At 38.2% G+C, this 26609-nt stretch overlaps 1 protein-coding gene across 14 annotated transcripts in view; it reads left to right on the top strand.

The window, feature by feature from the left end:
- Positions 1-26609, top strand: part of C17H8orf89 (chromosome 17 C8orf89 homolog) — a 160310-nt gene that overhangs the window by 2871 nt on the left and 130830 nt on the right. For 11 of the 14 annotated variants that reach the window (XM_067017502.1, XM_067017498.1, XM_067017503.1 and 8 more), the window contains exons 2-7: positions 5766-5887; positions 14476-14573; positions 15179-15346; positions 16893-17046; positions 19092-19188; positions 20710-20764. In XM_067017502.1, the coding sequence (XP_066873603.1) occupies positions 15220-15346; positions 16893-17046; positions 19092-19188; positions 20710-20764 (433 nt within the window). In that variant the 5' untranslated portion in view covers positions 5766-5887; positions 14476-14573; positions 15179-15219. The remainder of the gene's footprint in view (positions 1-5765; positions 5888-14475; positions 14574-15178; positions 15347-16892; positions 17047-19091; positions 19189-20709; positions 20765-26609) is intronic. The other 3 variants (XM_067017501.1, XM_067017500.1, XM_067017508.1) reach the window with 3 other exon arrangements.

Below are 26609 nucleotides of genomic sequence, written 5' to 3'. Positions count from 1 at the left end.
ACAGAACTTTAGTTCTTGCTCACATAACAGTTCCAAAGCAGGTGTTCCTGGTCAGCAGGCAGCTTGCTTCCCATTGGTAGTAGGACCCGGCTCTGCCATTTATTAGCCTCACTATCGGCTAACTGCGGCCAGCAGGATGGGAAGGAGGAAGTATGGAGACAGCAGGCCTGGGGGAATTCCCTGGCGGTCCAGTGGTTAGCATCCTGACTCTCACTGTCGTAGGGCCTGGGTTCAGTCCCTGGTCGGGGAACTAAAATCCCACAAGCCGTGTGACCTCAAAAAAAGAAAAAAAAAAAAAAAAAAAGCAGAGCTGCTTCTGAAGTTTCTTGCACAAAGTGTCACACGTTGCACTCACTCCCATTCCAACCGCAAGGAGGTAACCACTTTCTAGGAACAACTGTATCCTCCGGAGGAACAAGAATTTGGGGCATCCAGTCTTCTCTGCCACAGTCCATTTCTGTTTATCAAAACCCGTGGGACTTGGCTTGAACAACCCTTGCTCATAAACAACAGCAAAACTCTCCTTCTTCCCCAGTCTGGATAGGTCAGCAAGGGCCCTGTTGTCCCACAAGATCTAAACACAGATTTATCATCAATATGTATCGTAGTGAAGTGTAATTGTTTGGTTACTTTGTTCCCCCAGTAGACTGTATGCTTTTGCATCATAATCATTTTTTAATTTCACCTCCTAGCACAATGGCTGGCATTGCAAATATATAAATAACTAGCTTTCTCAATGAATCTACAACTTGCCTTTCTTTATGTTCACTTGATGATTATTTTGGTTTAATCAAAGCTAAAAATAAAGATAATCTTACCATCTGCTCTTTGATGTTGGGCTATTTTCAGCCTTTTTGCTTTTCTATTTTAAAAAATGTAGGATTTGACATCCTTAAAGGTAAATATTTGGGTGTATCATTGATTGTTCCTTTAGGATAAACTCCTGGAAGTGGAATTGCTGGGTCAAAAGTATATAAAATTATAGGGACTTATGTATTGCTAGATTGCTCTCTGGAAATATACTAATACTTCCACTGAAACCTTATGAGAATACCTGTTTCCTTGAACCCCATCGTACACTGTCTAGTAGTAGAGAAAAAATTGTTTGCTATTTTCAGGGCAAAAGTTGTAGCTCATTATATTCTTTTTCTTTTTTTTTGAGTATTAGTGAGGGCAAACTTTTATTGACCATTTTTTTCTGTAATGAGTTAGTTACCTGTTCTTTAATAAACACACTATCTTGGGGTCCACTTTCCTATTGATTTTTAAGTATCTTTACATACAAAAGAAATTAAATTCTTCAGTTCTTTATGTCATCGTTTGAAAAGCTATTCTGGGAACTTCTGGTCAGTGTGGCAGAGGAAGCCGACATGCAGAAACTCCATACTGCTTCCATATATTTCAAATGCAGGGTAAAGTATATTAAGATAGTTTATGGCCATGTGGCTGAGCTAGGAACCAAGAGGAGGAAACCCCCAGGTGGCAGAAATGAGGGAATGCTCACACAGGAAGGCAGCGTTGAGCATCTGCTGAGAGCTGGGAGTCACAAAGGAGTACTGTTCCAGTTACCATGGATGCATCACAAACTTCTCCACAACTTAGTGGTGCAAAACAACCCTTTATTATGCTCCTGGATTCTGTGGGACAGTGCAGGAATTTGGACAGTGAACAGCAGGGACAGCTTGGCTCTGCTTCACCATGTCTGGGGCCTCAGATGGAAGCTTTGAAGGCTTGGGGCTGGAATCACCTGCAGGCTCACTCACTCCTATGTCTGGTGGCTGATCCTGGCTGTGGACTGAGACCTTAGCTGTGGATGTCAGATGGAACCTTAGCTGTGGATGTCAGATGGTGGCCTATTCCTATCACTTAGCTTCCTCACAAAATGGTGGCCGGGTTTCAAAGGTGAGTGTCCTGAGGGAGCTAGCTAGTGGAAATCGTATCATCTTTTATGACCTAGCCTTGAACATCACAGTGTCAATTCTACTGCATTTTCGTGACTAAGGAAGTTAGTTTCAGAGAAAGGAACACAGACCTCACCTCTTGATGGAGGAGTGTCAACGTCACATTGAAGGAAGACCTTGCAGAGATGATATGTATTAGTGCATCCTTCTTTGGAAAATACAACCTGCCACGAGTACCTTGACACAGAGATGATAACTAGAAAAATGCCCCTCATTGGCCTGGGGAGGCTGTAAGGAAGCTTGCCATCCACTTGAACTATGTTAGGAAAGAGTCAGCTGCTAGACATTAGAACATCATACCCTGCACCAGCTCAAGTCTGAGGTCTGAATTCACATTGCTATATGACTCAGGGACCACAGTCTAAGAAATTGGCATATTAACTGGGCTGATACCTCTGAAACCCAGGGCCAGGCAGAGACCAATGGGAAGCATACAGAGAAATGTATATAGCACAGTCTCCACAACTCAGGGAACACTGGACTCCTGTAGATAGCAATCTCTCTAAAGATGAGCTCACAGTCAAAGATTACAAATCATACAAGGAAATGGAACCACAAGGAAGGAGACTTGGTGAATGCAGCAAATGGGAAAACTAAAAATAATAGACATCTTGGAAAACAATTTTATATTATTCAAGGAGAGGAAGGAATGGAAACTGTAAGGCAAGAATGGGACAGTATGAATAAGAGCAGGAGAGATCGAGGGCTGCATATTGACCCTGACAGGGAAAGAAGAAGCACTGAGTCAACCAGTACCTCCTGGACCCCAGGTATTAGTTGACTCTTGTCCTATAACAATAACAGTCCTGATGATTATGATAATAATAGCAGCTGTCGTTTGTTTCTACGTATAAAATACCTTACTGTGGTCTGAACTGAAGATTCTTGTTGGAGAATTAGAGCAGTGTACTGGGCGTTTAGCTGGGTGCTTTTCTTAAATTCCCTTTACACTTCACAATAACTCTGTAAGGCAGAGATTATTATTCCCTAGGTGGGGAGACTGAGGCACAGAAAGGTTAACAAGAAAATAAGTGGGTTTTCTCCATCCAGGATTGGGTGACGGGCATGGGGAAGGAACAGCGGGCTTTAGGGTGTATAGGTGGGCATGGATATATTGTAGAAGCTGTTGCTTCTTTCTTTCTTTCTTTTTTTTTTTTTTTTTGTTAGTTTATTTATATTTGGCTGCTTTGGGTCTTCGTTGCTGTGCGCGGGCTTTCTCTAGTTGTGGCGAGTGGTGGCTACTCTTCGTTGTGGTGCGCGGGCTTCTCATTGCAGTGGCTTCTCATGTTGCGGAGCACGGGCTCTAGGTGCGCGGGCTTCAGTAGTTGTGGCACGCGGGCTCAGTAGTTGTGGCGCACGGGCTTAGTTGCTACGTGGCATGTGGGATCTTCCCAGACCGGGGATCGAACCCATGTACCCTGCATTGGCAGGCGGATTCTTAACCACTGCACCACCAGGGAAGTCCCTATTTCTTCATTTCTTAAATCACAGGCTAGTGTGTTCTTAACTTAGGGAATGCTTAAGTAACTCTTCCAGTGAGTTGAATATTTAAACACAAATGAGCTAATTAACTGCTTATGAATTTTGGAAAATGGGAAATACTTGTGTCCAGATAAGAACTTTGCATACAGTTTTAGCAGTTCCTTTCCCTAGTATTTTGCATGCTTCTTATTTTTAATTTTGCTAGCGCTTAATCTTAATACTTTTAAAATTGCTTTCCCTTGTCCATCTCTTCTCCCTCCTAAAAAAAAAAAAGAGCGAGAATTTGATAAAATTAATAGTTATTTTTTTTGTTCCTTGTTATATACACATTAGAAGTAAAGCATTTAACCCTCCCAAACCTCAGTTGTTTAATTCAAAAATTAGAAGATTAGGTCTCTTACTGGTCTGTAAATCAGTGATTTCTGTTGAACCAGTACTTAATTTTCCAGTAAGAATTGCAATTCAGACAGCAGTAAGATATTCTTTTTATACAGATGTATAGACCTGACTGAAAACCTATGCTTACCCTACCAAATTTCCAATGACTTTCACTTATCTCCTTCCTCATCTTTAGATTTTGGCTTGTGGATGTGGGAGTATGGACAATTCTAATCCAGGAATTCTTCCATAAGAATGAATTTTTATGGCAATGACAGAGGCTGTTTTTATTTTTTTATATATCTGTTTGTTTAGTTACTTAAGCAGCATTCTTCGGCTTGTGGGATCTTCCCCAGCCAGGAATTCAACCCAGGCCCTCAGGCAGTGAGAGGCCAGAGTCCTAACCACTAGACTGCCAGGGAATTCCCAACCGAGGCTGTTTTTAAAAATAGAGGTTTTAAATAGTTGTTTTTCATTTCATTGAACAATTTTATTATCCAACACTAAGAAATTAAAGATTTTCTTGATACTATAGGTTGTTAATGAAAATTCCTATATTAACCTCAGCAACTTTTCATTAACATGCTAGTGTTACTTCAGTGTGTTCAGTCTCTGTTAACAGGTACCTCTTACCTTCTTAGTACTTTCAAAAATAAAGATAGATCTAACCAGATTTCTGTTGAAGCCACCTTTTATTACATTTAAAACATTTTGGTTAAGGATTCTGCTTTTAAAAGCAATATGCTTGGGCTTCCCTGGTGGCGCAGTGGTTGAGAGTCCGCCTGCCGATGCAGGGGACGCAAGTTCATGCCCCGGTCCGGGAAGATCCCACATGCCGCGGAGCAGCTGGGCCCGTGAGCCATGGCCGCTGAGCCTGCGCATCCGGAGCCTGTGCTCCGCAAGGGGAGAGGCCACGACAGTGAGAGGCCCGCGTACCACAAAAAAAAAAAAAAAAAAAAAAAAAAAAAAAAGCAATATGCTTAAGGGACTTCCCTGGCAGTCCAGTGGTTAAGACTCTGAGCTTCCAAAGCACGGGGCACGGGTTCAATCCCTGATTGGGGGACTAAGATCCTGCGTGTTGTGGCCAGTTAATCAATAAATAAAATATAATACATTCTTAATTTTTAAAAAAAGCAGTATGTTTAAAATGCTGAGTAGTGATGATCTTAAAAGAATAATCCAGTAAAAGCTAAAGCTTTTTGATGCCTTCTCTGTTCCAGGTGCTGTATTAAGTGGTTGTATCATGTGATCCTTAATGAGCTGGGTTGTTGATGTTGCATCATTGAAAGAGGCAGTAGTACATGCAGGCAGAGTCTAGAGGAACACTTAGTAGATCATTCTTTAAATCTACTTACATATATTAAGTGCTCAGAAAGGTCTGATGGATGGATGAATTTATCATGTGACAGGGTCCCTGGAAGAGTGTGTGGCCCACATTAATGGAGGGGAATGTTGTGGCTTTGTCACTATTTACATCAATATAGATTCTACTGTATTGATTATTCAAATTTTTCTATTGGGCTTGGAAAAATTCTCTATTATAACAGAGAGTATGGTTACAATGTGGGTTATTGTAGTAGTATTTGACCTGTAGTTAACTGATAAGTTTTCATGTTGATTTTATGTTTTAGAAGAGCAACGACTTATTGTCTGTTTTTAAAGAGTTGTGACCTAGTGACCCCAAATCTGTCATACTCTGATACCTTTTGCTCAAATTCTGCCGGACCATTATTAAATAGGTCCTGTATTATGTTATCAGACATGGAGGGAGGGAAAGACGTGTTCACATGTTTAAATAGATATTTTGCCTTAGCCAGTGTGGCAGGACTGCTAAAGTTTTCTCACATCGCCTGTTCCTTCGTCCTTCTAGTAAAAGGACCCTTGATTTTTCAGCTGGGTACAGGATGCCCAGAATGTAAGATATTTTATCACTTCCTTTTACAGCTCGCTGTGGCCACGTGACTACGTTCTGACCAATGGGATGTAAGCAGAATTGTGTGTATGACTTCCCAGAAGTGACTTTGAAGAGACGGAGAATGCCTCTCTCTCTTCCCTTCCTTCTCTCTGTAAGCTGGAGCTCAGTTTGGTATTTTTTTAACCGTGGAGAGTGCCCAGCGTATCCAAAGGTAGAAGGTGATGGATAATAAAATCCAGTGTCCCAGCCCCTGAGCTGTGACAGTTAGCAACTCACGGCTGACCTTCTTTCATCTCTACTCTCACCACCACCGTCGCCCTCTCACACCCGTTGTATTGAAGCAAATCGCAAACATTTTATCGTTTTATCCGTAAATATTTCAGTACGTCTCTCTAAAGATATGAATTCTTTTAAAAACGCAAACCACTCTTTTCAAAACAAAACCCACTATTACACCTTAAAACATTAACTGTAATCCCCTAATGTTACCAAAGATCCAGTCAGTGCTCAGATTTCCATGACGGTCTCATAAAGTATCTTTTTTTTTTTTTTTTTTTTCACAGTTTATCCAAATGAAGTCCATACATTGCAACTGTTTGCTATGTCTGGTCTCTGTTCATCTATATATTGTCCCTCCCATCTCTCTATTTATTTATAACAATTTATTGGTTGAAAGAACAAGATTATTTGTCACAAGTCGAAACTCCACAATCTGTTATTGCCGATTGCATCCTTGCGGTGCCATTTAATATGTTCCTTTGTGCTCTGTATTTTTTTTCTAAATTGGTGGTTAGATCTAAAGTCTTGGTCAGCGTCATGTTTGTTTTGGCAAGAGCTGCCTTTGATAAACATTGCTGTATCTGTCCGGAAATATACACACACACACACACACACATATATATGTGTGTATATATATATATATAGAGAGAGAGAGAGAGAGAGAGAGAGGGATTTTGGTTTATGGGATTATGGGGCAGGCTGGCTGGAAACTCTCAGGCAGAAATTCATATTGCAGTTTTGAGGTAGAATTTCCTTCCTCAGGGAAAACTCAGTTTTGTTTTAAAGCCATTCAACTGGTTAGACAAGGTCCACCTAGATTTTTGAGGGTAATCTCCTCTACTTAGAATCAACTGGCTGTAGGTGTTCCCCACATCTACAAAATACCTTCACAGCAACACCTAGATTAGTGTTTAACTCAATAGCTGGGTTCTAGAGCCTAACCAAGTTGGCACATAAAATTAACCATCACAATTGCCAAGATCCGTTAATTAATTAAGGTTTGCAAGACTGTAACACTGTAATACTATCATTTGTTCATTTAGTAGCTGGGATACTCTGTGAAGAGAAACTTCCCTATCATCATTCATGTGGATAAATGCTTGATTCTTCTCTTATATGACCCGGGTTTCAAATCAAGTTGATTCTTTAGTACCCTCCGAAGATGATGAGTGAGGTGTTGTTTTTTTAAAGTATCATTATAAATATTTAATATATTTGTATACCTTCCAAGTATATTTCATATAACATATACATATTTCAATTCATTACAGTTAATATCTTATTAATATTTATACTCTTAGCTTTGGTTAATTGGATTCTCTTCAACTTGGTGACTACCGTGATTGTAGTCATCTTAGATTCCTAGATCTCTGGAGTGAAAAGATGTACTAGGTTCATCTTGTACATTTCGTGTCACAGACCTGGAATTAAGTATTTCTTCAAGGGGCCCTAGCTGTTTTTAGTTTGGGTTTTTTTTTTAAAGTCAGGAATGGGCCCACAATCTAGTTATTAGGTTCAGTGGACAGAGCTAAGAAATACTTTTTTTTTTTCTTTTAAGATAAAAGTCTTATACTGATACTTCCAATTCATATTTAGGACTTTGGGGTTTTTAACTTATCATATTGATGTTAGATCTGTATCTTTTTTTCCACACGATAATACTTGTTCCCATCAGCACTGATATGAATGTTCATTTATTCAAACAGCCATCTTGAACTCTGAAGGTAGATACTGTATGTTCAGGGTGGTGGAGCCATAAGATAAAAGGAGCCTGGGTCCCTGATACCTTGGCACCATCCCTGTGGCGGGGAGAGGGGGGTCTGTCTAGGCTTTTGTTTAAGGGAAAATCTTCTTGTTTACGCCACTTGTTTCGGATTTTCTGTCATTTGAATCCAAATAATACAGGAGCTATAGAGGAGTGGGATAGAGAGGGTGGGAGGGAGATGCAAGAGGGAGGGGATATGGGGATATATGTATATGTATAGCTGACTCACTTTGTTGTACAGCAGGAACTAACAACATTGTAAAGTGATTATACTCCAATAAAGATGTTAAAAAAAACAAAAACAGGAATAAAAAACAAAAATAAAATTGTGGTGATGGTTGTACACATCTGTGAATATACTAAAAACCATTGAATTGTACACTTTAAATGTGTGAATTGTATTGTATGTGATTTATGTCTCAATGAAGCTGTTAAGAAAAATAATAATACAGGAGCTACCATGGATTTCCAATTTTTAAAGGATTCATGTATAGTAAATGCATTTAACACTAAAATATTTTTGAACTTAGCCTTCTCATTGATAAAGACCTCTAAGAATCTTTCCTTCACATTGCTATGAATATCGATAGTCATTATTGTACTGTAGAATTGTGCAGGTCCCAATTATAGCTATATTAGCCTTTTTTTTTTCAGAAATTGGTTTGGTAGGAGTGAATACATTCTTATGTCAGCTTGTGTCTTGTTTTTTTGTTTGTTTTTTGGCTGTGCCACGTGGCTTGCAGGATCTTAGTTCCCCAACCAGGGATTGAACTCAGGCCCTGGCAGTGAAAGCGCTGCATCCTAACCACTGGACCACCAGGGAATTCCCTATGTCTGCTTCTTTAAGTAGCGTTTTTTTTCCTAATTGTCTCCAACACACATCTTATATTGGCTGTGATGTGTTATGTGTTAAATTGTGCCCCTCTGCCCCCGCCCCCCAAATTCATATGTTGAAGCCCTAACCCCAGCCTTGGAATGTAACCTTATTTGGAGATAGGGTCTTTACAGAGATAATCAAATTAATATGAGGTCATTAGAGTGGGCCCTAATATAATATGACCAGTGTCCTTATAAATAGGGGAAGTTTGGACACAGAAATATGTACGGAGGGAAGACAGTGTGAAGACACAGGGGTAAGGGAGTCATCTACAAATGAAGGAGAGAGGCCTGGAACAGATCCTTCAGTCACAGCCCTCAGAAGAAGCCAACCCTGTCGATGCCTTGATTTTGAACTTCTAGCCTCCAGAAACATAAGACACTAAATTTCTGTTTTTTTAAGCCACCCAGTCTGTGGTACTTTGTTATTGTAGCCCTAACAAAGTAATATATATTTATTGTTTTCTTGGTTCTGTTTCCTTATTCTGTCTGCTATTGTTTAATGATGACATTTTATTTTTTATCTTGGACTTTAAAAAGCATATGTTCTTGATCCTTACTCCTCCATCTCCCCCAGGAAAGTGCTTAATCAATTCTTTTCAACTTCTCTGTTTTCAGTGTCTCTTTTTTAATTGTCTTCATCCTCTAAATACTATACCCATGCTCAAGAGTCTCTCGTGTTTAAACAAAGCTCTTTAGACATTGTCGTTCTCTAATGAAATTGTCCACTGCTTCCTTTTTCTTAAAACTCTCTTTGCCTTTGACTTTTATCGGCACCCCATCTTGGTTCTTCTGTCTCTTTAACCATTCCTTTTCCGTCTTCTTTGTGGTCAACCTATTCTTTGCCTGTCCCTCAAATATTGGTGCCCTTGGACTTGCTCTTATTCTTAACTTTTCACTTATACCCTCCACTAACCCTGGACAGCCTTATCTATTCTCAGACTTTAACTATGCTGATGACTACTAAATCTGTATCTCTTGGCTAAACCCACTCCCACCTCCGGACCATGTGCACCTTGAGCTCATTTTATCCACAGCTGAATTTCTCTTCTCATTCAAGCTGGTTCCTCCTCCCCTAACTCTTAACATCGTGAATGGTGCCAGTCATACACAGTCCCCAGGTCCTCTAGATGCTACCACGTTAAACTCTATCCAGCTTGTGTCCCAGTCTGCTTTTTCCTTGGTTTGGGCCCTCACTGCCATTCACCTAAACAATTGTAATAGTTTCCTAATTGGCCTTCTCATTCCCATCTGTCTTCTAATATTGCCAAAGTTAAAGCAATATTTTTAAATCTTAGGTCTAGTCCTTCAACAGCTCCCACTGTTTATAGCTGTGGTCTCTAAAATAGGGTGCATGAACCTCAAGGTATGATCCATTAAAAAACAAAGTAGAATTCCTGTAACATATATATTTTAAATTTCAGAAATTTCACCTCGCATAACACCTAGTAAGTACTCAGTAGATGCTTGTTGAATGAATTAGAGCCGGGGGTTGGCAAACTTTAGTGAAATATGTACAGTAAGTATTTTAGACTTTGTGGGCCAGAGTATCAGTTGTAACTACTCAACTCTACTCTTGTAGGCCAAAGGAAGCTATAGAAAATATGTACAAATGGACATTTGTTTCTGTGTTCCAATGCGAATTTACTTACTAAAACAGGTAGCAGGCTGGATTTGACCTGGGGACAGTTTGCTGACCCCTGAATTAGAGTATGGGAGAGGGGGAACTGTCTAGTGACAAAATTGCAAAGGTAGGTCGGGAACAGATCCTAGGGGATTCTGTTTGCAAAACTAAAGAGCTGACAAAAATAGAGTTTGGAGTTTTATTCAAATACCAGTGTCAGAGACAGACAGTAAATAATGACATAGAAATATATTATTATAAACTATGATAAGTGCTGTGAAGAGAATGACAGGATGCTATTAACATGTAGCTGAAAAGCCCAGAAGGCTGCTTGCCCACTCTCTAGTGATACTGAGGCAAGAGCTGGCTGAAAGGTTTTAGCTCTTCTGTTCCCCCGTCTGTTCTCCAGGCGAATAGAGATATGTGAAGAGGTAAGAATCGTCTTTTTAAAAAGCAGCCTTCTGGGCTTTTCACCTACATGTTTATAGCATATTGCCCATATAAGTGTGGGCTCATTTCTGGCCTCTCTATTCTGGTCCATTGAGCTATATGTCTGTTTTTGTGCCAGTACAATATTGCTTTGATTACTGCAGCTTTGTAGTATAATCTGAAATCAGAGAGCATGGTACCTCCAGCTTTGTTCTTCTTTCTCAAGATTGTTTTGGCTATTTTGGACCTTTTGTGCTTCCATGTACATTTTAGAATTATTGGTGGGCCAGGCTGGGGCCCACAGGATCCTGGGGATGGTGCCCACCCACTGGTGGGTGAGTCTGGGTCCTAGGCCTAGTTCTGGCCCACTGGTGGGCAGAGCTGGGTCCTGGGGTCTCTGGCTGTAGGGCCTTGCGTGTCCCAGGGTTGGTGTATTGGCCCGCTGGTGGGTTGGCCCTGCCCACTGGTGGGTGAGGCTGGCCCCAGGGCTAATGCTGGTATGCTGGTGTGTACAGCTGGGTCCTGGGGCAGCTGTGGGCTCAGGGGTTCTTAAGGCAGCCAGCCTGCTGATGGGTGAGGTTGTCTCCCTGCCTGGCCAGTTGCTTGGCCTGAGGCATCCCAGTAGTGATGTCAAAAGGCTGATGGGCAGGGCTGGTTCCCAGTGCTAATGAACTAGAGGAAGGACTCCAAAAGGGCACTTGCCAGCACCATTGTCCTTGTGGTAGAACGAGTGTCCCCGAATGGCTCCCATCAGTTGTGTCCCCAGGGTGAGGTCCAGGGGACTCCTGCCTCTCTAGAAGGTTCTCGAAGATAAGCAGGTGTGTCTGACCCAGGCTCCTTTCAAATTATTGCTTCTACCCTGGGTCCTGGATGTGTGAGATTTTGTGTAGATTTTTAAGAGTGGAGTCTCTATTTCCCACAGCCCTCTGGTTCTCCTGAACTTAAGCCCTACTGGCCTTCAAAGCCAAACATTCTGGGAGCTCATCTTCCTGGTGTAGGACCTCCACACTGGGGAGTCCAATGTGGGGCTCAGATTCCTACCTCCCTGGGGAGAACCTCTGCAAACTGTAATTATCCTCCTATTTGTGGGTTGCCCACCTGGGGTTATGGGGTCTCAACTGTACCACATCTCTGCCCCTCCTACCTGCCTTGTGGTTCCTTCTTTATATCTTTAGTTGTAGATCTTTTTCTGCTAATCTTCTGGTCTTTCTCATCAATAGTTGCTCTGTAAATAGTTGTGATTTTGGTGTGTCAGTGGGAGGGGTTGAGCTCAGGATCTTCTTACTCCACCATCTTGGCCACACCTTCTTTAATCCCCGTGCTTTCTTTTAAGAGTTTTACACTTTCAGGTCTTAGGTTTATGTCTTTAATTCATTTTGAGTTGATTTTTGTGTATGGTGTAAGATAAGGGTTCAACTTCATTCTTTTGCATGTGGATATCCAGTTTTTCCAACACCATTTTTTAAAGAGACTATTCTTCCCCTATTCTGTATTCTTGGCACTCTTGTCAAAAATCTGTTTACTGTATATGTATGGATTTATTTCTGGAGTCTGTTCTGTTCCATTGACCTATATGTCTGTCTTTATGCCAGTATTATATTGTTTTAATTACTTTAGCTTTGTGACATATTTTGAAATCAAAAAGTTTGATGCCTCCAACTTTCATCTTTTTCAAGATTATTTTGGATATTATTTTGGATATCTGGGGTCCTTTGGGATCCATATTAATTTTTATTTATTTGTTTATTTATTTAAATTGAAGTATAGTTGATTTACAATACTGCATTAGTTTCAGGTGTACAGCAGAGTGACTCAGTTATACATGTAAATGTATATATCTGTATTCTTTATTTTTCAGTTCATTTCCATTATAGTTTATTACAAGATATTGAACGTAGTTTCCTGTGCTATGCAGTAAATCCTTGTTGTTTATCTATTTTATATATAGTAGTGGGCATCTAGGACATTTAGGTTGCTTCCATGTCTTGGCTATTGTATATAGTGCTGCTATGAACATTGTGATGCCTGTATCTTTTCTAATTAGAGTTTTCTCTGGATATATGCCCAGGAGTGGGATTGCTGGATCACATGGTACCTCTATTTTTAGTTTTTTAAGGAGCCTCCATACTGTTTTTCATAGTGACCGCACCAATTTACATTCCCACCAGCAGTGTAGGAGGGTTCCCTTTTCTCCATACCCTCTCCAGCATTTATTATTTGTAGACTTTTTTTACAATGGCCATTCTGACTGGTGTGAGGTGATACCTCATTGTAGTTTTGATTTGCATTTCTCTAATAATTAGGGATGTTGCCCATCTGTATGTCTTCTTTGGAGAAATGTCTATTTAGGTCTTCTGCCCAGTTTTTAATCAGATTGTTTTTTTGATGTTGAGCTGTTTGTGTATTTTGGAAATTAAGCCTTGTCGGTTGCATCATTTGCAAATATTTTCTCCCAGTCTGTAGGTTGTCTTTTTGTTTTGTTTATGGTTTCCCTTGCTGTGCAAAAGTTTATAAGTTTGATTAGGTCCCATTTGTTTACTTTTGCTTTTATCTCTATTGCCTTGGGAGACTGATCTAAGAAAACACTCCTACAATTTATGTTAGAGAATGTTGCTGATGTTCTCTTCTAGGAGTTTTATGGTGTCATGTCTTATATTTAAGTCTTTAAGCCATTTTGAGTTTATTTTTGTGTATGGTGTGAGGGAGTGTTCTAAATTCACTGATTTACAATCCATATTAATTTTTTAATTGTTTTTACTAAAATTTTTAATTCTTTTACATTGGCATTTTGATAAGGATTGCATTGAATCTCTGTAGATCATTTTGGGTAATGTGGATATTTTGACAATATTAAGTTTTCTAATCCATGAGCATGGGATGTCTTTCCATTTGAATGCATCTTCTTTAATTTCTTTTATCAATGTTTTATAGTTTTTCAGCATACAAATCTTTTACTCCCTTAGTTAAGCTTATTCCTAAGTAGTTTACTCTCTTCGATGCTATTATAAATTGGATTGTTTTCATAATATACTTTTCAGATAGTTTGTTGTTAGTGTATAGAAATGCAAGTGACTTCTGTTTGTTAATTTTGTATCCCTCAGCTTTCCTGAATTCCTTTATTAGTTCTAACATTTTTTTGTGGAGTCTAGAGTTTTCGATATATATAAGATTATGCCATTTGAAAACAGGGACAGTTTTGCCGCCAGCCGCGGCGGGTCCTCAAAGTGCAGCAACAATCGACGAGAGGGGGTAGGGAACTGAATGCACCAAGGTATGGGATCAGAAGGGCACAAGCAACTGATGGTTGCAAGGCAAGTTTAATAACAAAGCATAGCCATATATATACCCCTAAAGCAGGGAATTTGCTTAGTCATGCCTTATCAGCATCAGCTGGTTGATTGGCTTCTCGGCTTAGTCACGCCTTATCGGCATCAGCTGGTTGATTGGCTTCTCGGCTTCTCCCTCAAAGGGCCTTATCGGCATCAGCTGGTTGATTGGCTTCTCGGCTTCTCCCTCAAAGGCACCAATTTCCCCTCCAGGGTTGCTTTTCCTAGCTTTAGGGAACAACCAGGGACTCCCAGTAACTGAGCAGGTCCCTAGAGCGATTTGGCCAAAGGCCATCTCCTTTTTTACGTTCATACCATAAAGTCCAGGATGCATACCAAGGAGAGTACAATCGGGCCCTGAGGCTTATGAGGGTCTTAATGGCGCCTTCTTCAGAGGGCAATGCTCGCCACACAGTTTTACTTTTTTCTTTCCAATCTAGATGCCTTTTCTTTCTAACTGCTCTGGCTTGGACTGCCAATACTATGTTTAATGGAAGTTGTGAGAGTGGGCATCCTTGCCTTGCTCCTGATCTTAGAGGTATGCTTTCAATTTTTACCTTTGATTATGTTAGCTATGGGCTTTTCATATATAGCCTTTTTTATGTTGAGATAATTTCTCTCAATTCCTAGTTTGTTGAAAGTTTTTATTATGAAAGTATGTTGAATTTTATCAAAAGCTTTTTCTGCATCTATTGAGATGAGCATGTGATTTTTTAAATCTTTCATTCTGTAATGTGGTATATCATATTAACTAACTTCTATATGTTGAACCTTCCTTGCATTCCAGAGATAAATCTCACTTGGTCATGGTACATAATGGTAATATTTTTGAGAGAATCCTAAGCATTACATTGTCACGTACATGATAATTTGTTGTTGAACTTTAGATTTTTTTATATTGCCAAATATCTGTAACCTCAAATTTGAAAGAATTCATTAAAATATAAAATATTTAAAAGAAAAAAGTCTTACTTTAAAAAGTCTTATTTTATCTATGTTGTTAAAGACCTTTTGCTTTAAACTCCCAAGAATATGTATTTACATGTTATAAGTAAACTTTTCGTTTAAATCTATATTAGTATTTAATTTGTGTGATGGAAAACAATTTTTTTTTCTGTATTTTGTGTCCTGAATCTGGTACAGCATCTTACTTTCATCAGCACTGTTGAGAAAAGAAGAAAAAAATGCCAATGCTGCCTCCTGAAATCAAATTTGAACCTTCTAATGTCACCAGAAATTCCCTTGACAGTTGTTTTCTTTTTGAGAGAAGTTGGAGGAAAGCAGTTTTAGAAACACAAAAGATGAGGAAAGGTAACTTCATTTTACTTACAAAAATATAGAAGTAGTACCTTGAATTTACATGTACTTTTTTAATCAGTCAAGTGACATTAAATAATTTTTGTAACATTTAGGTAAGAAGGATAATACTGTAGGCTTATGGAAAAGAGAAATGGAAGCAGATTAGGAATAATTTACGTAAGGTAATTCTATAACTCATGATAAAAAACAAATTCTAAAGAACTACTCTTGATATCAGTGTGGTGCTACCTCTCTGTTGGATCATACTTCTTTTTGTAAGTCATGTTTGTTTTTAAATACCTCAAGTTGGTATTTATATTTTAAGAAACCCAAATCTTTAACAGCACCTTTCTGTATTAATAATTCTAACCTAAACTTTATTTTTTGAGTGAGCTTTGTGGAAAGTATCTTATATCTTATAGTTGCTCAATAAAGACTAATTTCAGAACTTTTGACTTGTATACGAGTGTTAATAACTTTCCCCCTTAATTTCAAATTATAATTGTATTTCTTGTTCATACTGAATTTTGCCTTTGGCTTTATTAATGGAGATAGAATTCTTGAAAACAGCAAAATTCAAACTCCCCAGTCGTTTCATCACTCCTGGTTTTGAGTGTGTTACTGTATTTTTTCGACGTCTTTACTAGATTCCTATTATAGATACACCAGTTTATCTGTTCTCCTATCTCCAAATCTAATTACTGAAAAGAAACTCTACACGATTTTGATCAAGAGAAACTATTTTTTCCAAAAAAGAATAATCAAAGGTTGAAAAACAGCATTTTGAGCGTTTAATATTATTCTAGTTCCATTAAATACTATTTCTATTGCTATGCTAGATTTACTTAGTAGAGAAAGCTTAGAAAACAATTCTCTATGTTTAAAAATCATCCAAACCTTTAATCTCTTAATCTTCTTTTTCTATTTACTGTCTTCATTTTGAAGTTTTTTTAAAAAAAAGAATAATATGAACAACATCTTATACCAGTGATACCTGAGGTCAGTAGAAGAAGCCCTCCTGATGCTTCAGATGTTGCTGTTTATAGATTTGATGTGGGATTTTGCAGAGTGAAAGTTAAAATCAATGCCTGAAATGGAATTTTTTTCTCTCTCACTGCTAGCTCCGATCATCATGTATTTGTACCTCTTGATTATCTACACAAGAGCAGGAGGTGAAAGGATTTAAAGTAGCAGATATTACAAGATTCTTGAAAGTGCTTTTAATCTGTCTTTCAATGTGAATGTATCTAATGTTCTGCGAATTCTGATTAAACAAAATAATGAAGGGCAGTGATGACTATGGGAGATCTGTGAAGCCGCCCTTCTTCCTTCTTCTAATAGTTCTTAGCCCCTTAATCAGCTCTTGCCTACAGTCCCTATCCTCGGAATTGAAAGGTATTCTCTTGGGAAAGATGTTAGCTCAATTACAGTAGCTTAATTTTATTTTCTTAATGACTGATTTGGTATATTTATTATACATTTTAGTATATAGTAAAAAGAAATTATATACATTTAATTAAGAAGTAATACAGACGGTTATTATACTATTTTTAATCAGAATACACCACAGCATTTGGTCTAGAAGAATTCAAAGAATGTGTCAAAATGCCATATTTACCAGGATTGCAAAATTGCCAAAAAAGTGTAAGTTCCACTCCACTAGAGGTTCATAAAAGACTCCTGCATGCTGATACCGAGATGCCTCCTGTCAGGTAGGTCATTTCTTTTCGATTCTCTTTTGTTGAATATTTATTTATAGTAACACTGCTGAATGTAGAGGCTTTTCTGGCTAGTGACTCTAATTCTTTCTTGCCTACTATTTTTTTGCATAAAGGATTTAATTTTTAAAAATCTCAATTAGCGATTTTATTCAGTTTGACCAGTAGGTACTTTTTTTCTGTTTTCAAGTGACATTGCCAGAAGGAATTTAGGACTTACTTAAAAAAATCTTTATTGCTTTAGCATTGATTGCTCATGAGAATGTAAGAATTTTTAGCAATATAAATAAAAGAACTCTTTGCAATATTAACAGGTTTCTGTACCCTGAATAGAGAACCTTGTGTTTCATTTCTAGTTTGACTGAAGTGGTGTGAGGGGAGATCCTTAATGAGATGTCAGCCTAATGAAGACCTTGCATTGCTATCAGATGAAATGAGTTTGTCAGCCAGAAAAGTCCCACTGACTTTGAATACTGGCATTTAAACACATTATGATAAACACCTTTCCTACTATAAATCAGATTGCCTCACATAGCATTAAAAGAAAACTTCTTTCTCCAAAGGGACCTGTAAGTTAGTAAGACAGTCTCATATCCTATTTGGTTTCTGCTTTGATTTATTTATTTATTCATCAAGTATTTATTGAATGCCTAGTACTAATTCATTTTGCCAGCCTAAAAAAAGATGAAGCACTTATAGCAGTCTCAGTTGTAACTCTCTTTAGGGGAGGATGTATATTTTTATATTATCTCTTGCCATAGTGTGCTTTGAAGTCATCTAGTTATACATAGCACACACATATTGGAATTTCAGAATATATTTCTTGAGTTTTCCACTAGTATTATTGGTCTTGTTAATTACTCTGGAAACAAAATTTTGGTAATATAAATAATTAGAGTATACTGAAAATGAAAAGTTTTGGATAGTTTATATCTAAATTATGAAAATAAATAAGAACTTGGTAGAAAATTTGGGGAAAAAATAAAAATAATTATTTGATAATTTATCCATCCTAACATATCCATTTTTATTGTTGGAGCTTCTCTTCTATCCTCCTTCATTTTGGATTTTTATTGGAGTTGTGATTTTAGTGTACTTACAATTTTTTATTCTGCCCTTTTTTACTTAATATTACACGTATGTATTTTTTTCATGTTATGACATAATCTTCAAACAGTCTTTACTGGCCACATTATATTTCATTGTTAGAGCAATAGTTTATTTAATTTTATTTAATTTCCCTATTGAACTTTCAAGTTGTTTTGACTTTTTTTTGGTTTTGCAAATAACACCATAATGAACAATAACATACATAAAGCTTTTCCCATCATTTTAAATGTCATTCGAGGACAGATTGTCAAGCTATAAAAATATAAAAAGCAAAATTACTCTTTCTGAAGTGAGGTTATGATGAAATAAGGCAGAATCAGAGATGGTAGAAGAGAGATTGTGAGTTGCTCGTGGAGTAGATGGTAGCAGTTAAAGAGGAGGGATGGCAGGGATGTAGAAAGAAGAGACACCATTGGAAACATGAATATGAAACCTACTTAAGGACAGTGAGTTTCCATTGTTACCGAGACACCTGTATCCCTGACACTCAGCTCACACTTGACCTCCAGGCAAACGTATGTAGAGCTGCCTATGGCCATGGACTTATCTCAGTACAGACCAGTCTTGCTACCCTTCTTTCAATGCATATGATCATCTTAAAGAAACTGGAAACCCGGAAAGCACCAACAATTAACCCATTGGGCCTGTAGATTTTAAGTCTTCAATTTGCTTCCTTTTTCATCCGATTTCAGTTCATTATTTTTTTTCATTTGCAATTTGGCCGTTTGTGAAATGATCCCTTAATATTTTACGTTGACTTGAGAGTGAATTTACTTAATTTAATGAAGAATAATTTGACTATATGATATTCATGTTATGACAAGTGTTCTTCAGACACAAAGTGGAAGAGTGGTGTCTGAGTGTCACACTGCTTATGAACTGCTTGGCGAACGTAAATGTTGGTTCTTTTCCCTGTGTCTTTATTTTAGCCATTCTACTGAGAACATTTCGGGTCGCCTACAAGTATTTTATTCTCCTCTGCATGTTGAACAATGCCCTGTGAAAGAACAGTCTTGGCAAAGCAGGGAAGTACTAATTTTTGTCTGTCTTGTATATAACCCCGTATCCTTTTTTTTTTAAAATCTCCATATGTGGATATTTTATTTTAAAACTCTGATAAAAGTGAATCTCAAGACATACTTTGGTAATATAACTGAAAATAGTCTTAGAGGTGAAGTGCGTTTAAAAATTACAGCTGACTATCCTGCGGTATGACAGACTGCCTCTAGCTGGCAGGTTAGCAGACCTGAAACGATGATTTGTGAATTTAATTCCCTTAAATTAATATTATGAAACTGAAGCAATATGACCTCTCAACTCACCAATGTTATCTTTCAAAGTTCCATGCAGCCAGTACACAAAGATATTTGTTCTGATATTGGACACTTTTAAAAAAATGGATGTTCTATGTTTTTTGAAGGACATAAAGCCCTTCACACTAAGGAGATAAATCATAGAATTTCAGTTACCAGTCAGTAGGTGGAAGAGACTCTGAGGAGTGTCCCTAGGGACCACTAAAACCTTATCACATAACAATCATTAAGGCTGGTCTTGAGGTCCAAACCTCAGTGTGAATACTAAGTTGGCTCATCTTGACTGTACCCATATTTGACAACTAAGAAGTGTGATGTTGCCATGGTAATAAGTTGCTAGGATACCTCCAAGCAGCTGTGTAAGCTGACTTCATTAAACTATATCACATGGATTAAGAACTAATATATGTTTTGATTGAATAGAGAACAAAAAAAAAGTTATAGCTGACTTCTAAAGTTTAATGAAGTTACAAGAAATTTGGAATTCTTATGGGTTATCTCGCCCACAGCAGATTCAATCATGACATATTTCCTCTTACCCTACTCATTATCTAGATCTATTCCAACAGGAACAAAAGTTAATTATGACAAAACTCAGGGCTTCCCTGGTGGCACAGTGGTTGAGAGTCCGCCTGCCGATGCGGAGGACACGGGTTCGAGCCCCGGTCTGGGAGGATCCCACGTGCCGCGGAGCGGCTGTGAGCCATGGCTGCTGAGCCTGCGCGTCGGAGCCTGTGCTCCGCAGCGGGAGAGGCCACAACAGTGAGAGGCCCGTGTACCGCAAAAAAATAAAATAAAATAAATTAAAAAAAAAAAATAATTATGACAAAACTCAGATTGTGGTAGTTAATAGGTAAAAAGAGCACAAATAACTGATTATTGGTATCTGGCATATCTAGATACCCTGTTCATCTAATCTTGAGTCCCTTCCTGTAGCATTTCCTGAATCATGATTAGTGATAAGATAAAGGTGGGAAAAGTCAGACCTAACACTCATCCACTGGTAAAATTTATTAACAAAAATCAAGATACTGAGTTGGTTCATATCTGCTTCTGATTGGATTATTTGTGATGGAAGGAGTTTCCTTCCTTTAACATTTATTTAATTTTCATATGATGTCCTTCAACAAGTGAATTTCACTGAAAGCAAGCTTCTTGTCTCTTACTGTATTAAAAAAATTAATGTACCCTGGATTTATGTAAGAGTGAATTTATGATAATATATAATTTTAGGTTAAAGAAGACTAAGCCAGCATGTACTGTGGCACCACTTCAGGAGAAATCAAAAGGTAGACTGGATCATCTTTTTCTCCTACCACATGTCTTATTAACTATTCCATACTTATCTTTTTTTAAACTTCCTTTCTTTCCATTGACTTAGTTGTCTTTGTTTTGTTAATGTTTCTTTTAAGCTTTGTTTATAAACTTAGTGGATGTTGTGTTCAGTATATACATACCATTGTTATCTCATGTTGGAGGATGGAGGGAACAAAAAGTGCCTACCAAACTGAGAAGGCATCTTGAGACCGAAAACCGAGGCAGGCAGCTCCATATAATCAATGGATCAGCTTATTATATGGTAACTTACTCACAGCATGGGATTGAGCGGACAACAATCTGGAAACATGTGTACACTCCGCACTGCTGAGGGGCCATTGAGACAACTTTATAGTTAACCTAGGGCATGGGGAGTATGTGCTTGAAAACAGGAAGTGTATTCCTAAGTCAAGATTTATGAATGGGTAACTATTCTCATGGATGCCAGGAATATGTCAGGGAAGGTCTTCATCATTGTTTGGAGGCTAACAGAGCATAGAGGTCACCTGGTCCTAATGATTATTAAGCAATATCTATTAATCACAAAGCCCTTGACAACAGAGAAGTGATTCACTGCACAGTACAGTCCCGGGTAAGGTCAGTGGGAGGACAGGAGAAACTGTGTGGACCCAAGGTGGCATCAGTTATGCTAACAGGCATACCTCTCAGGACCCTGGGATAGGCCCTCATCCTGTCTCATGTGGACCGTTGCATACCCTGCAAAATGGTCTTTCTTTAGAGTTTCTGACCTTGGAAGTCCTTTACCACTATAACAAAAGCCTAAAACTTGGCCTCTAATCACATCACTCCCTTCTTCAAAAACAACTTGTTACCTACAGACTGAAGTATGAACTCCTTGGCTTGGCCTTGAACTCTTTACCACTCCTTAGCTTGGCCTTGAACTCTTTACCGTCTTCCCCTAACTTTCCTTCCTAGCCTTATCTTCTAATTAATTTTTTCATGAACCTGTGTACCTGTAACATCCAACTACAAAAACCTATCTATATGCCAACAGTTTGGGTTCCAAAAAACTACTCCACGGTGACCAAGAGACTTTACAGCACCAAGGAGCATTTCCACCTATTAGGAGTATGAGTTTGTCCTTTGAAGCTTTAAGATCAGACATTCTCACTTCCACCTTTCTGATACATTTAATCAGAATTTTGTTTTTCAAAAACAGACACTGTTGAGTCAGTCACTTTTAATGATGTCTACAAGATTTTGGAGAATTTCCTGGCAGCTCTGATACCTACACCTACTGCTTCATTCCTTGCTTCACGTGTTACAGATTCATGGGGCAACATACTAGAGGAACCATTTATGGCATATGACATAGTGTATATGTCTAGCATTTATGTTCTCCAATAAATTCTTAGCCATTTCCTGAAGTAATTTTACCCAAAGTCAATGGTGAAGATTCTTGAGCTGTACAGTCAAACATTTTTCATTTTGTCCTTATATTTTCTTGCCTTCTGTTGATTATTATCTAAATAGGATTTTTCAACAGTGACGGTATTAACATTTTGGACTGGATAATTCTGCTGTGTGAGTGGGGGGGTCTGTCCTGTGCATTGTAGGATGTTTAACAGCATCCATGACCTTTACTCACTAGATGCCACTAGCACCTCCCAAGGTGTGGTAACCAAAAATGTCTCCAGATGTTGCCCAATGTCCTTGGGGTGGCAAAATCACCCTCAATTGAGAACCCTGTTTTAAGCATTACACCTTTAACGTTACATGTTGTCTGTTACTTGTCCTTCAGACTGTCAAGTGTTTCATCCTTTACCTGTGCACAACAGTTATTTCCTTACCAGCATAACACGTTTTAAACCTTACTTATTTTTAATTTTTGTCATAATCATAGTTATCTTCTTATAGTGCATTCCTCACTTCCATGATTTTGCACTTTCGGAGTAATGGAGTTAATAGAGCACCTCCAAACAAACAACAAAAATGAAAATTACTAAGTAAGGCTTCTATTGAGATTGTCAGTGGCAGTCAGATTGATTTGTTAGCAGCTTTGTAAGTTTAGTCTGTGGAAGTTCATAAAGTTAAATGTTCATGAATTTCTTGGATATTTCCTTTATCTGAATTTCCATAAGCTATAAACCACTTCTGTAATCAACAGGTAACATGAAATAAAAATATAAATGTTAATTAGAACAAAAGACATTTGTTTTGCATCTTGGCCCAAATGAATATTTGCCTGCCTATTTTCCAGTAGGCCACCTTTATGGTTCTTTTGGGCTGGGTACTATGTCTTATTCACCTTTGTATCTCTGTAGTGCCTGTACCAATCCTACAACATATGGAGTCTTCAGTAAATATCAATACTTGTTGCTTTTCCTTCAGAGTCGTATAAGAAGGCAGTTCATTCATTCATTCATTCATTCATTCACCAAACATGAATTTAGCATCTACTCTGTACCATTTATTGTTCTAGTTCTTAAGCTTAGAGTACATCTCTCAACAAAACAAAGATCTCTGCCCTTGTGGAGCTTACATTCTAGTGAGAGAATACAGCCAACAAACATAAAATATAATAAACAAATCCATCACACAGTATATTAAAATACATACTATTTTTTAAAACTTATTTTTTAAATTTTTATTTTATTTTATATTTATTATTTCTGGTTGTGTTGGGTCTTCATTGCTGTGTGCAGGCTTTCTCCACTTGCGATGAGTGGGGGGCTACTCTTCGTTGCAGTGCGCGGGCTTCTGATTGCAGTGGCTTCTGTTGTTGCAGAGCATGGGCTCTAGGTGCATGGGCTTCAGTAGTTGCAGCGTGCGGGCTCAGTAGTTGTGGCTCACGGGCTCTAGAGCACAGGCTCAGTAATTGTGGCACATGGGCTTAGTTGCTGCACGGCATGTGGGATCTTCCCGGACCAGGGATCGAACCCATGTCCCCTGCATTGGCAGGCGGATCCTTAAATACTGTGCCACCAGGGAAGGCCCAATACATAGTATTTTAAAAGGTGGAAGTGCAGTAGAAACAACAACAAAAAATAGAACAGGGTAAGGTCGATCAGGAGATCTGGGGAGAGAAGGATGATTTACAGTTTTAAATAGGGTGGTTGGCAGTAACATTTGGGCAAAGATTTGAAAGAGGTGAGGGAGTTAAATGCTGGGAAAAAGTTATTCTCTTGGGGCCAGCAAAGGTCCCAAGGCGGGATGGTACCTGACCTGTTGGAAAAAACATCAGGAGTCAAGTATGGCTAATCTCAGAGGGTGGAAGATGAGGTAAGAGAGGTAATGGAGTATCTGACCATGTGGGGCCCTGAAAGGGACTTTATATTTAACTTTGATTGAAATGAGGAGCCATTACATGATTTTAACAAAAGAATGATTTTAATATAATCTGATTTAAATTTTGAAAGGATCATGTGGTCACACCTTTCAAAAAAATGGCCCAGAGAACTTCCATCTCTGATTATGATGGAATAACTTATATCAGACCAACTTTACTACCAAGAATTCACATAAGAGCTAATCATAAAAAATAATTTAAATATATTTTATGATATATAAAATAAGTATAGGGCTTCCCTGGTGGCGCAGTGGTTGAGAATCCGCCTGCCGATGCAGGAGACACGGGTTCGTGCCCTGGTCCGGGAAGATGCCACATGCCGCGGAGCAACTAAGCCCGTGAGCCATGGCCGCTAGGCCTGCGCGTCCGGAGCCTTGTGCTCCTCAACGGGAGAGGCCACAACAGTGAGAGGCCCGCGTACCGCAAAAAAAAAAAAAAAAAAAAAAAATCCCAACAAAAACAAAAAAGCCCAGAAATGTAGGGTAAGAGGATTATAGTTTAAAGATGACCAGAAAGTTGCACATTGTCTCATATCTTATTGGTTCATACTTATTAACAAAACTCTACTTAGCTCTGAAGCAAGCTGAGAAATGTAATCTCTACCTGGATGACCTTTGTGCTCAGTAAAATTCTGTTTTGGAAGAAGGAGTAAAAAGTTTTGAAAAGATCGTTAGTAGTCTGCCATAATTCTTTTATAATTAAAATTTCTAACATTCTATTACAGATATTTGGAAATATAGTTAATTTTTGCAATTTGATCCACATTGCTGAAGTCCCTTATTATTTCTTGATATATATTATACATTTTATACTGTGTATACGTACATATTATATATGATATATATAAATTTTTGAGTTCTCTACATAGATTATCATAATCATATGTGAATAATGTCAGTTTTATTCTTTCTTTCCAAATCTTATGCCTTTATTTTTCTGATTGTTCTAAGCTGGCTAGAACCACCAATACAATAGTGAAGAGAAATGAAAAGTCGGCATCTTTGACTTGTTTCTGATTTTAAAGGAAATGCTTTTAATTAATTTCTTCTCATAAAGAATGATGCTTGATGTATGTTTTGGGTAGATATCCTTTATCAAGGTAAAGAAGTTCCCTTTAATTTGCTGGAGTTTTGGGTTTTTTAAAAAAATATAAATGGAAGTTTAATTTTATCAAACATTTTTCTGAATTGATTGAGATAATCTTGTGATTTTCTGTTTAATTTTTTAAAATAAATTTCTCATTTTAAAAAATATTTATTTATTTGGCTGTGCGGGGTCTTAGTTGCAGCATGCGGGTCTTTTTAGTTGCGGCATGTGAACTCTTAGCTGCAGCATGTGGGCTCTACTTCCCTGACCAGGGATCAAATCTGGTCCCCCTGCATTGGGAGCATGGAGTCTTAGCCACTGGACCACCAGGAAAGTCCCCTGTTTAATTTTCTAATGTGAAAAATAACATTTGTAGATTTTGTAATGTTAAGCCACTCTTACATTCCTTGGATACCCCCATTGAAGGCATGATGTATTATCTTTTTTGTGTACTGCCATATTTAATATGCTAATACTTTATTGGGTTTTAAAATCTATGTTGATGAGTGAGGTTACCACTCATTTTCCTTTCTGTCCTCTCCTTGTCTGGATTCAGTGTCAAGACTGTAATGGCCCCATAGAATGAACTGGGGAGTATTCTGCTTTTTCTATTCTCTGAAGGATATGACCTAAAATTGGAATGATCTCTCCCTTGAAAGTCTGATAGAGTTCATTTGTAAAATCATTTGGATCACTTGTTTTCTTTGGAGGAAATCTTTTTTTTTTTTTTTTTTTTTTTTTTTTGTGGTACACGGGCCTCTCACTGTTGTGGCCTCTCGCTTTGCGGAGCACAGGCTCGGGACGCGCAGGCTCAGCAGCCATGGCTCACGGGCCCAGCCGCTCCGCGGCACGTGGGATCCTCCCGGACCGGGGCACGAACCCGCGTCCCCTGCATCGGCAGGCGGACTCTCAACCACTGCGCCACCAGGGAAGCCCTGGAGGAATCTTTTAATATTAATTCAGTTATTTTAATTTTAGGACTCTTAAGTCATTCTAATTCTCCTTCCATCAATTTTGGTAAGTTATATCTTCTAGAATGTTTTGCATTTTGTGTAAGTTTTCAAATTTATTGGCATAAAGTTTAGTCTTTGCTCTATCTATACTTCTCATATTATTTATTTGGGCCTTCTGTCTTTTTTAAAAATTAATCTAACTGGAAGTTTTCCTTTATTATTAGTCTTTTCAGTGAAGAACTCTTGTCTTTTTAAAACTCTTTCTAATTGTAAGTTTGTTTTCTACTTCATTGATTTCTCCTCTTTCCTGTTTTGTCTTCCATGTTCTTTGGGTTATTCTTTTCCTAATGTATATCTTATACCTAGCTTACTAATTTTCAGTCTTCTTTTCTAACACAGGAATTTTAGGGTATAAATCCCTCTATGTTGCATCACACAAGCTTTGTAATATTTTCTTTATCATTTAGT

The sequence above is a fragment of the Kogia breviceps genome, chromosome 17 (genome assembly GCF_026419965.1).
Source record: "Kogia breviceps isolate mKogBre1 chromosome 17, mKogBre1 haplotype 1, whole genome shotgun sequence".
NCBI lineage: Eukaryota > Metazoa > Chordata > Mammalia > Artiodactyla > Physeteridae > Kogia > Kogia breviceps.
This window is presented reverse-complemented; position numbering and strand designations above follow the sequence as displayed.